Raw genomic sequence first — 12,210 nt, 5'->3', positions numbered from 1 at the left:
AATGCTGAGTGCTGAGGGCGGACAAGCCCCTTTGCACCATGCTGAGGGCGGACAAGCCCTGCACCCCTTTGCACCAAACGACCAGCACTGAATACAGGCAGCCTTCCAAAGCCTCTCCCCCTGTCCCCTACTTGTCTGCAATAAGCCTTGCCATGCGGTGGGAAGCAGTGCCGCAGTCTCTTGGCCGAGCCAGGGTCTCACTTGAGTGGCAGCCAGTTGTGTCTGTGCCTGCAGCCCAGAAGAGGGCGCAGTTCAGCACATGGAGTACCCAAGGGAGGGAAGTCTGTCTGGATGTCAGCAAAAGAGAAGTGAGGATGGAACAAGACTAATAACCTGACTGAGGATGGTGCCTCCAGCCCTGGCAGAAGGTGTTCAAGGAACTGGGTGTGCTGAGGGCCACTATGACCCAGGCAGCCATTTGCAGCCTCCCACGAGCAGTGGTTTAAAGGGCTTGCCTGAGCCAAGCACTGCATCCAGACCACTCGTGAACAGCCACTAGTGATTCTTCCCTGCACAGATTAGTCCTGTGCCTTTTAAACCCATTTATATTTTTGGCCCCTATAATATCCTGTGACAAAGAGGTCAATGATTTAATTATGTGCTGAGAAAGTAGCTTCCCATGGTTGCTTTCAGACTGATCATTTCATTGGTTCTCATTCTTATTTTCTGAAAAATACTGCCCGCTCATTCATGATTTATGTTCTCCTACTTCTGTAGCCCTAGGTAGCATATTGTGGGCTGTTCTGTGGGGTGATGACAGATGACAAGTGGTGCATATTAAATGCAGCATATAAAATGTAATGTTAGTCCATGTCAGTTATGTGGACTGGGCTGAGTCTGCCCCTGTATGTCAAAAAAAACTTCAGTGTTGGGACTCTCTTGTGGAAGGCAGACTCACCCCGTTGGTCAGGATGCCCTTTGGTGGGGACGGTCAGTGGTCCAAGCTGAGGAAGATAAAGGGCTGAACTTCAGTCCGTGTTGGAGGGAGGAAGCATTTGCTAGAGGGATGGACAAGGAGGAAACATGACGTGGTGTGTGTGCTGGCTCAGGCACTTTGTTTGTTCTTAACACCAGCTACTACAGGACAAAGTAGGAAGGGAAAAGGCTATAAGCAGTCAGCAATAGAAATTTGAACGTCTCTATTTTCACTGGTTCTTAAAAATACTGGAAAAGCCAATCTCCTTAAATATCTAGCTGAAGCTGTAGGTCTGAGCCTGGAGCTGATGGAAGGATGCCTGTTTGTACTAAGTTCTTGTCTACCGATTGTCAAACAGCGGAGCCAGAGAATGTATGGTTTAATTTTGCTGTTGACCTCAGTGCTAACAACATTTACAACTGAGAAACCAAGAAATTGTCCTTTCCAAACCCATCTATGAAGCCCTTGATAAAAGTGTAAAAGTCACGTCTCAGTGGTTCAGAAATTCAGAAAAGATTCCCAGAGGCTGACAAAGTGCTTGTGAAATGAAATTCTAGGAGAAGGTTAAGAGCTGACCTGATCACCGTCTGCAAACCCATACAGGGGGAGAAATGTGTGATAATAGAAAGGAAGCAGGGTGTGATTCAAAGGCTGGAAAAGCTGGATGAGTCCTGACTAGAAGTGCAACATGGGGATATTTAACAAATGGACCACGCTCCCTGGCAGGGGAGGGAGACATAGGAGGCTTTTCATGTCCAGCCTTTCCCTATGCAATGAGTTCCTTTGTGTCAGATGTGCTGTAACTCTGGGTCTGGTGTAGAAACTGCTGAGGGAGTTTCTTTGGCCTGTGTCACGCAGGAGAGCAAACCACATTCCTGCTGACCTTCCAAACCAGGGCTTGTCACCCTGGCAGTCCTCATCACCTCTCTAAGGCCAGTTGGTTACATTCCCTGTGGCTTGCAGACTGCTCTGTCGGGTTAAAGGCTCTAGAGAGACTGTTGTTTGCTGCAGAAGGAAGACCTCTGTGCAAGAAAGAAAGTCAGTATACCAGTGGAGAAGCTGCAATTACTTTCTGAAGGGGTTTTCTTCCAATCTCAGTTTCAACATTTTGAGCCACTAAAAGCTGCTGGAGATGAAGCTAGGTTGCCCTGTATGGGCCATCAGACTGAGAGCCAACAGATGAAAAGGGTGAAAGGTGTGGGAAAGTTTGTTCTAGAGATTCTGAGAGATTAGGGAGTGTCTCAAGTTTTATTGCTAACACCTCGTGTAGTCCCAATTTTTGCTCAAGCCCTCTAAAAGCCTAAGGGAGAGGGAAGTAAGGTCTATCACCTGTTTCATCGTGGCGTAAAGCAGCCTACCACGCTCTGCCTTAGTTTCCCTACCTAGGAAAATGGGAAGAATAATAATTTGTCTATCTGTAAGGGAAGGAAATCCTGCTTTGCTCTCCATATTGCATCTGAGAATGGGTAGGGCATTACAAAGCAAGGGTAGAAGCAAACAGTATTAATTAGTGGTGCCAGCTCATTGTTAATTTAAGACTGGATTAAGCTCAATGCTTGATAATATGGTGTTATAATTATAAATGCATTGTGTCCCCTTTAGCTGTTGTGTGCAGTGATCTCAAATTTTGGCAAGAAACGTGAACTCTTGGGTTATGCTCCCCCCTTGTGGTCTCGCTATGATTTGCAACCAGGTAGGAGGGATTGTGAGAGGTTGGTTGACTTTGGGCAGGGGTTGAGTTGGCTTCGTCTCTAATTTATAAGAAGTATCCTTCCCTTTCCTCTGGGACTTCATGCAGACAGGCCATCCCACTGTATTAGCCATGTTTTTGTAATCTGCCAGAAAAAAAATCTAAATCCTGCCAGTACTCTGGATTGGGTTTTTGAATTTTGTACTACTGTGCTTTGTGCATGTAAGGGACGATGCCCAAGTGACTGTACTGTGAGCCCAGACAATGCCCCGAGAGAAGGCTCCAGAAGTAGCAAAAGGCAGTCATGGGGAGGGGCCTGGTGACGCTTCCCTTGACTGACTGGTGTCTCAACCACTCCTGGAACTGGGGCGAGAGAAGGTTCCAGAAGTCCAGGGACTGGGGCCAATAAATAGGGGCATGTGCGAGCCTCTGGGGCGCTCTCTACACCGACACCCCCACTGGCAGGTCCAATGCTGGATCCAGGACTGGTGATCTCCCTCTCTCCCCCCCCTCCTCTCTAGCTCTCTCTCCCCCCTTCTCTAGCACATACTCTCTCTCTCTTTCTTCTCTACTCTCTCTCTCCCCCCCCTCCTCTCTAGCTCTCTCTCCCCCCTTCTCTAGCGCATGCTCTCTCTCTCTTTCTTCTCTTAAAGCTGCTAAGTAACCCAAGGCCTACCTCAATTTCTCACAAAGCCGCATAGCTTAGGTGGATATAATAGTGAGAGGGTCAACGTTTACAGAATGTTTGTTCCATTAAAGTTGATGTTTATGTACGGACCTTGAGTGTTATCTCACCTTAATCCACACCAAGGGGATTTGCGCATCTTACTCACTCTTCCCTTCTCAGAGGTGGGACACAACAGTGCAACATGAGTCTTTTTACAGAAAAACCCCCCTCTGATCCCTGACCTCATATGCTTGTAGTCTGTACCTAGAGATTTAACTTCTCCTTTGTGCTTGGGGGAGTGTCAGGTTAAATTTTATCCTAATGAGCAGATTATCACCTTGAAACTGTGGTTGCAAGGGTGTCAGATAACACATTGCACTGGCATTTGAAGCACGGGTGAAGCACTTGGAGCCAGTAGCTGAAGCAAGACCATTTCTCAACCTTGTTAGTATTCCCTCAAGCTGATTCACTTCTTCTGTGTCACAGATTTAAAATATCAGACTGTTAAAGTGAACACATGGAACAATAAGTTACTAGACTCTTCCAGCTTGGGACTGTGCGGGACAGAAGGAAAGCAGAAGCCATATCAGTAAATGACTTTTGCAGCCATTAGAAAATTTTAATTGTAATTGAGAGGGAACCCCAGTCCTTCCTTCTCCTATAAACAAGCTCAGGAAAATGCTGAAGGTCTACTAAACAGGATTTTTAGGCAGTTGAAAGGGGCTCTGCCTTTAGGAGTTTCACTAAATAACACAATGTTGAGAAGTTACATTTGGTAAGAATTTAATTAGTAAGAATTTACTGACCTTCAAGTGACTTAGATTTCCCTGCTGAATCTTTTGTAGGCAATTTACCTGGTTTGTATTCACAAATGGAGGAAGTTTTCAGGTTAAATTGTTCACGTATGTTTAGTGACTCTCTAAGTCTTGTGATCAAGGGCTGACCCTGGTTCTTGGAGAATCAGGGTGTAATCCCTGGGCATTACAGAGCCCGCACTTATCTATAGAAGCAGCCCTGCGTCAGGGTGAGAGGATGTCTGCAGGATGCCTAAAGGCTAAAGCTGGGATGAGACTCCTAACTGGGCTTACGCATGTGTTTCTCTGGGAGCACGCCGCATCCAGTCTTTTCACTCGGAGCTCTGCTGAGAGACTCCCCGGGTCCACGCAGGGTTTTGCTGAGAGACTTCACCAGGTGTGCTGGCAAGTCGTGGCCTCAGGTCAGCTCCAATTCCTGTCTCCTGACCAAAAATACTGCAGAAATGTTAATGTTCTCTAAGCCTCTCTTTTGCAGTGAAGCAATTAAATCAGTTCCTCTGAAGCAAAAGAGGGGCAAAGACCCTTGACTGTAGCGACCCCTCCCAACAGGCAGTATGGGTGGGACTATCCCAAGTTTAGCTCCCTGTACTCTACTTTACTACTACCCCCGCAGGCTTAGCACACACTATAGCTCCATATACTTTCCTATATATTCTGCCTGTCCTGGGTGTTAAACTAAAGGGATAAGGACATGTGCATAATTCTGAAGCTTTGAGACTCCTCCAGGAGCAACTGAATGCCTTGCCCTCCTGGAAGGGCCTTGGAGATAGCCACAGGATTAGCTCTGCAACCTACGGACACCAACTGACCCTGAGCATGGTGAACCTTTGCAGCACTTGCGCGTGCACAGTCTCTATTGAGAGGTTTTGTCACCAGAGGGAGTCGCAGACTCCAAGAAATAAGCAAATACAGCCCAGTCTGTCTTTCTAGTGTATGAGCACATCACAGCTACGTCAATGGAAAGCCTCAAGATTTCCTCTAATTTCACTTTCAGTGTCTTTTAGATCCTTAACAAATTTCCCGTAGCAGTGGGGATTCTTGTTTTCAAGCTATATATGGCTAGTGATGACAGGATTTCTTGACATCTGCCTATCTGACACAACGTCCTCTTCCCTGTCCTTCCTCCTCCCTTCAGCCCCCAGCACTGACCTGCACACCTCCCTCTCCTCTGCCTGATGTTGAGCACTCTTCTGACGCTGTGTTGAAGGAATTCAACTCACTAAACAGAGGAATATCAATAAGGCAAATAATACACATTTTTAGTGAGTGAGCTGAATCAGCCCAGTGAAAAGTCTGGTGAGCCAAGCCAGCACAAGGTGAAGGTAGGACCACATGGTCAGAGTGGGGAGATGAAAAAGATGTTGGGCCTCTCCTTTTGGCAAAAAACCTGACAGACGAGTGCAGCTGTAGTGTGCAACTGCACTCACAGCCACTCTCCCAGGTGTCCTGCAGAAACATGCAGGCCTCCACAGTTTGCACTGTGAGAAAAAAAGCATTTTGCTCACAAGTTCTTGGACACATTGTCTTTTTTCACCCAGTTCCAGATTAAACTACAGGGGCCTCATCACCTTCCCTGGTGAAATGGAAAGAATCTTCAAGAATAAACTGGATTCTTTGCTCACTTTTCCACTTTCCACTTAAAAACATCCATTAACTTCCGTAGAAATACCTTCTCCTATTCTTCTCCTATTGCATTGCATGAGCCAGACCCAAGCCTTCAGTAGGCTCAGTGAAGCTCTGCTGACTTGTATTATTTGAAAGTGTGGGCCTTTGTCCATGACTGGGATATACATTATTTTTTTTAATAACACAGAAATAATTTAAATTATTCCTGATTCTCTTTTCACTTGGTCTGCCCAAGTTAATTTTCCCAGCCTGTTCCCCTGCCATTCTGACATGATCTCAGAGCCCCATGGATTACAGTGGCTTCAGTGAAGAATCAAATGGACATTGATAAGAAATACAGACCCAGTAACTTTTGAATTTTTGTAGCATCTTAAGTCCCCACATACATGGTTTGTAGCTCAGGCTGATAAACTTCAGAAACTTAACGTATGCTAAAATGAGGAAGTCTAAAAGACACGAAAAATAGAATTATGTGTTGAAATTAAAGGGCTCTTCAGATCAAATGTGAGGCGCTAAGAGGGAAGTTTAGTTATAGGTTTGAACAGCCTATAGGATGTGGTGAGGCATTTTATACTTTTGGAAGGAAATGTGGATAGCAGCATTATCTGGTTTCTGAGAGAGTCTGAGATTTTTCAGGAGTGGAATTGCGTAAGCACAATGAAAGCTGAGAGATAGACAGCTATACTGGAGACCACAGTAAATGCTATTTTGAGGCGCCAGCCAATGTCATAGAGTTTATAAGCATCGTTTGTCAGAAATAATAATAAGGAAACGCTTTACATCTAAATTGCTATGGGAAACTCCCTGTATTCTTCAGATTTCATCTCATTCCAGTTTCTCAACTTGGATCTGATTCAAGACCTTTGAAGTTCTGTGTCTGGATTTCAAAGGAAATGAGCTGGGACCTGGGACAGATAGCAAGATCTAGAGCCAGTCTTCTGAAACACTGAGCTCCCATGAATCCACATGAAATCAGCTTCCGCAGAGCCAGCCCCCCCCCCAGGAGCAGTCGTCTTCTGCCCCTGCTCATGCTTTTAATGGGAGTTGAGGAGTTAAAGTTTTGGGCCCTCTGCTTATTTCTTCCCTCATGTTGTTGCTTATTGATTTACTCAGACCAGGTCAGATCCCATCTCATCTATGTCAACAGCCCACTTAAAACTTCCTTTGCAGGTTAGACAAAACTGAGCTTGCAGTCTCCAGGCAAAAGCAGGCTAGAAGAAAGGACAGAGCTGGGACACCGGTTGAAGGCAGAGCCCAGGGGAGCAGAGCCTGGTGTTTCTGCTGCTGCCATGGCATGGACCAACAACTGGTGCTTTTGCTCTCACTGCACTAGCTGGTGCCTCCCCACAGACCCGGTTCTTCTCTCAGCAGCAGCAACAGCCAGCCTGCTTCCAGGCTTGGAAGGGTGGAAAGTAGACAACAGGGCCATGACTAATTTTGCTAGGCCAAGCACTTGGCTGCTCTGGGAAACTCGTTGTTTTGTTTATGCTTGATCTGGTTCTGTTTGGCCCCAAGAAGTCAATGGAGTACAGAACTTGGCCTTTTTTGTCCTAGTTACTCAGCTGTGGTTCAGCGTTACCTAATGTAAGTTTTCAGAGGTCCTGTGCCAAAGCAGTCCAGCTAAGACCACGTTGTTCCTAAACATCTCAGGTCAAACACCAAAAATCACTAGTTATGAATACTGAAAATCTTTTGGTCCAAAGCACATATTTTTTTCTTTTTTGGTTTCCTAGGGTATTTCAATAAGGGTCCTAGAAAATGCCTCACACATTTCTGTTTTTAACTGCTGTATAAGCCAGCTTGCTGTGTACCTCAAAAGCTTTTTCAGGAAGACAGAACAAGACAGCCATTGCACTAGGACTATGTTCCTTAAAAAGAATCCCCTTTTTGAAAAAAGACCTGAGCATTGCCTAGAAAAGGAAACTGGGAGGGGAGTGCCAGCTTTTGCTTTTCTCTTACTCTTTTTTTTCCCTTTTTCTGGAGTGCCTATTTAAAAGATTTCTTTGCATAAGTCTTTACAAACAGACTTCAGCTTTCATTTGCTTGCACCAGCGATGGAAAAGCAGTAGATAGATGGAGGGGATTGCAAAGCACCTGGTTTGCATCACGCAGAACCACCAGAGGTCAGACTTAAACTCCTATTCGCTTCTAATGCTGAGCAGTTTAATTCAGACTGAGGTCTATCATTGCAACAGAAAGTGCAAAAGGCTTACGGGACATTTACTGCATTCCTTCTGTTCCTGGGAGACTGCATCCTTCCAAAGTATTTTCTAGCTCTTTGTGTTACACACAAAGGCCTCTGGTTTTGCCTCATGCTTTTTGGGAGCTGATGGGACTGTCACAACTGGTTGGAAGACTTTCCTGATAATCAGCCTGGAATTACCCTTTCTTTTCATCCTATCACTCATATCATACTCCTCTTGTAACATCTCAGGTATGAGCATAACAAAGCATATCAATTCTTCCCATTTTTGAAGGGGAAGAATTTGGCTTGCACAAATTAACTTGGACAAGTTACATGTGGCTTGTACAAGAAGTGGCCAATTTTCACAACACTAATGACCCTTTTTGAACAGGTGATTTTCAGGGCAAGCATGCGGAGCGGTGGGGTGTTTGCTCCTGTAGCAACTGTGAATGCTTAGATGATGAAATGAGTAATGCAACCTCCAACAGTGCAAGAAATAAAGGGTTATAAGCTCTGAGCCTCTCCAGACAACCTCACTTCTCCCTCAGCATTCTCCTTTCCATTGTGCTGTGTGATGGGAACAGCAATATTGCTGCTGCATAGCACCAGGGACCAGCCCACTTGCAGCCCACAGACTGGATCTAGCCTACAGGACAATTTGTGCCTTGCACTGGGATAGGTGAGGTAGGACAGTGTAGGAAGTCTTACAGCTATTGAACACCTTTTAATTCCTTGCACTTGTAGGTGCTTTGGCCCATTAAACACTCCCATGTTCATATGGAAGGAGGAAGGTGCCACAAGAGGAATCTGACCTGTGGTGGTAGAAAAAGCTGGCCAACGTACTGTGGGAGTTCAGCACCTCTGTCTCGTGGGAGCATCACTGTGTTTGACCATAGCCGAAGATGCTAAGCAGATGGAGGTGAAGGGGGGAAACTTGTGCAGGGTGGGTCAAAACCCATTTTCAGGAGAATGGCAGACAAAGGGGCACAACACATGTAGCACAGAAAATAAAACTTACAGCAACAAAAGTCAGAGGCTTGTCCATTGTCAGAGTTAAAGTTTGAGCAGCCAAGTGTTGCCTGTGGCTGTGGTGTGGTCGTAGGCTGGGGATCGTGTGCTCTGAGTTCATAGACATAAGGTGCATAGAGGAAAACTGGCAGCAGGACAGACTTTCTTCTGCCATATTAGGTCAGCATGCGTCATCCTTGACTACAAGGGATGCCTGAGGAGTAACAGGGTAGTTCACACACCCAGCCTGCTCAGTCTTTAATTGCCCAGCTGACTGGCAGTCAAAACAACCAGTGCCATTGAGAGCCACTTGTGACTGTCCTGGATGAGGGCAGATCTGGTAGGAGCTGAGATTAGTCTATAGGATCATACCACAAAGACTGCAAAAATTTATTTGATGACCTGCAATGGATGTGAGCCAGTAATTTGGAGGTGATTTACTCAATACTGCTTTTACCAATCATGGATCTTGGGCATGGTAATCTAATTTTAAAGTAGTAGTGAAGACCGTGCCAATATACTGTTTGGCTCCTCTTGTGTCTTGGTGTCAGCCAGGAGGCAGTAGGACTGGTAATGACAATCCTGACTTTCCCAGTATCACGCTTGCAAAGAACCATAATATCTAACCTTTAAATGCTCCCTATACAAGCTAGACCACAGAAACCAGCTGGAGTCCCAGCTACTCTCATGTTGTCACCAGACCACCTCATTAGCCTTGTGACTTGTTAAACACAACTCTGTCAAACGTTGTTCTCCAGCCTGCCATTATTCAGATACTAACTAAACAAACTCCCACTAGCTCCCTTGGGGATCATTACATCTCTCTGCATTTATGCTGTGGCAGCAAAAGTTTAAGCTTGGATTGTAATCATAAAGAAATTAACTCGCTAATTAAAAATGGTCCTTTAAGCAACATGCATTGAATAATCCATCATAAAAACAAATGAGTCTGTAGCAGTGCTTTTGACTTGATAATCTTTTTTCTGCTTAAAATTTAAATCAGTTGCATTTTTTTCTCTCAGTCTGTAGCCTATAGAAAAATACAATTAATTACTAAAAAGAAAGCAATAGTTTGAACTGCAGTAGCCATGGTGTGAAATATATATTTTAGATCTGTCACCACAAGATAGATTTGTACATCATGGACCTGATTTTTGGCTGAGATACCCTCCAGGCAGTTCCATTGACGTTAGTTGTGTTACACAGAAAGTAAGTTAATGCAGAAAATTTTGTTTCAGATGTTTGCAAAGTGTTTTGAAGATAAAAGAACTGCACATGCCAGAACTGATCTAGTTCTTGTTGAAATCTCTAGTGAAGGTCCTGTTTAATTCAACAGGAGCTGCTGGGTCGGGTCTGATGAATGCAGCAGAGCTGTGTTTACAAGTAAGCATTTGGAAATAATGGCAGTTCAGTCATTTTAAATATTGCATATCTCTCCCTACCTATAGGTGCGAAGAGAACTATTAACAGTTCACAATAGGTGCCTACTTTTAGACAAAGTCACTCAATTTATGACTGCTAGCTGTACTGGTTGTGTGATGAATACAAGAAGTAAGAGAAGATTATGTGGCTGGAGAAAGGTGCAAAAGGACACCTCTAACTTATATGAGACTATGTGGCACTGTTCCTGAAACTAAAGAAAAGCAAATTCAAATCTTCTTGCTTCATCACTTTCCCCCATCACAGTTCCACTTTTCTAGATGTTTGTACAGTCTGCAGTAATGCACATCTTTCATCCCCAGCCCATGCCACAAGCCCTCCATGTCTCTATTTTTAAAAATCAGCCTTTATCAGTACTGGTCTCAGCATTAGCAACCTGATATTCCTCACCTTTTGGTCCAGGTAAAATTGTGTGTGTCGAGCAGACATCTGTTGTAGGTCGATTGTCAACATCAAAACCAAAAATCTGAACTTGGAAGATAAAAAGCACTACTAGGGTCCCGTATTTCCTTAGCTGTTGTTCTTTCTTGCTGCTCATCCTTACAGCTTCTCAGGAAATGCCTTTCGTTGTTACAGTCTTAACAAATGCAGCTGATTCAAAAATAAATGCTCCACTAACTGAAGCAGTGCAAAGATTGGGAGCTACATGCAAGAACAGCTAAATAAAGTGAAGAAAGGGGTTTGACGATGCTGTAGTTATTTCTGTCCTGCACATTATCCAGGATATTTATTTAACACTGACAGCTGTTTATTCCAATTTATCTCTTATCTGTGAGATGTTTAGCTGCTTTTGCCATGAAAAATTTCTTCAATATATGGGGATATCTCTTTTGTCTTTTTTTTTTTCCTTTCGGCACTGAATCTTCATGCCCAGCTTTTCACTTATTCAAGAGACAAAAGATTTCGGTATTGTATCCAAGTGAGTACTAATTAGTTATAGGATACTTGTGGCTGGTTTTGTGCTGGAAGAGTAATGCAGACTCCATGTAACATGTAGAGAGACTTTTCCACAAAAGCTTTCCTCCAGGGAGACCATTAGTGACAACAGACAAGCTGCCAGTCTGCTGTGGGTGGAAGTCACTGGTGCTATTTCACACCTTTTGGGTGCCAGGTACCCGTAGCCCCCAGAGTAGCAAATGAAAAGTTGATGTTACCAATGGGTATTTGAGCCAAAAACCCACAAATGATGGTTTTATGCTTACAGATTGCCTCACAATGGTTGCTCCAAGCCCAGATTATGTTGGTAGACACAGTACAGGACAGACTTCAGGATTGAAGCCACAGAGTAGGATGAGCTTGAATGACTTCAGTAGCTCCTCCCATATCATCTTCCTCCTCTACTTGCTAACTGGGAGAGACCATATATCAGGACAGTGGTATAGCATAGGTCCCAGCAGAACATCATCTTTAGGTTGTCCAGGAAGCTGCTGCTGGTTCAAATCCACGAGGTAACTGTCAGATTTTCAGTTGGGTGTTGCGACTTTGAAACCAGGTGTAGGAGGCCTCCTGGATGGGGGAACAGATAGCATGCAAAACCGCTATATATCCTCTTGGATGGAGCTGTGACAGATATCTGTCCATGTGCAATCCCTTCTAGAAAAGAAACTCTAGCTTTCTCTTAGGGAGAACACTGTAACCAGGGACAGCAGACTGTTCGAGGTAGCCTGGCAGCAAAGAAAGGGGAGATGAGTATTTGTAATCTTTCCAAGAATTTCATTAACTTCTGGTTTCTTACACAATGAAGGAGACAGCTACTGAAAGAGCTGAACTATGCTTTTGAACTGCCTAGTGTGTGAGAGCGCATGTTTGCGTTCCATTCTAGGCAAAAAATTTATTTCCTATGATAATAGCTTTTGAGATGCT

General features: G+C 44.5%; 1 protein-coding gene across 1 annotated transcript in view; it reads right to left on the bottom strand.

The window, feature by feature from the left end:
• COLEC10 (collectin subfamily member 10) overlaps positions 1-10,921 on the bottom strand; it is a 26,649-nt gene extending 15,728 nt beyond the window's left edge. Inside the window, exon 1 of the mRNA XM_009277211.2 lies at positions 10,738-10,921. Within this exon, the coding sequence (XP_009275486.1) occupies positions 10,738-10,885 (148 nt within the window). The 5' untranslated portion in view covers positions 10,886-10,921. The remainder of the gene's footprint in view (positions 1-10,737) is intronic.
• Positions 10,922-12,210: the final 1,289 nt, after the last annotated feature.

This window comes from Aptenodytes forsteri, unplaced genomic scaffold (assembly GCF_000699145.1).
Source record: "Aptenodytes forsteri isolate BGI_AS27 unplaced genomic scaffold, ASM69914v1 Scaffold49, whole genome shotgun sequence".
Classification (NCBI taxonomy): Eukaryota; Metazoa; Chordata; class Aves; order Sphenisciformes; family Spheniscidae; genus Aptenodytes; species Aptenodytes forsteri.
The sequence above is the reverse complement of the archived record's forward strand: the minus strand, read 5'-3'. Positions and strand labels throughout refer to the sequence as shown.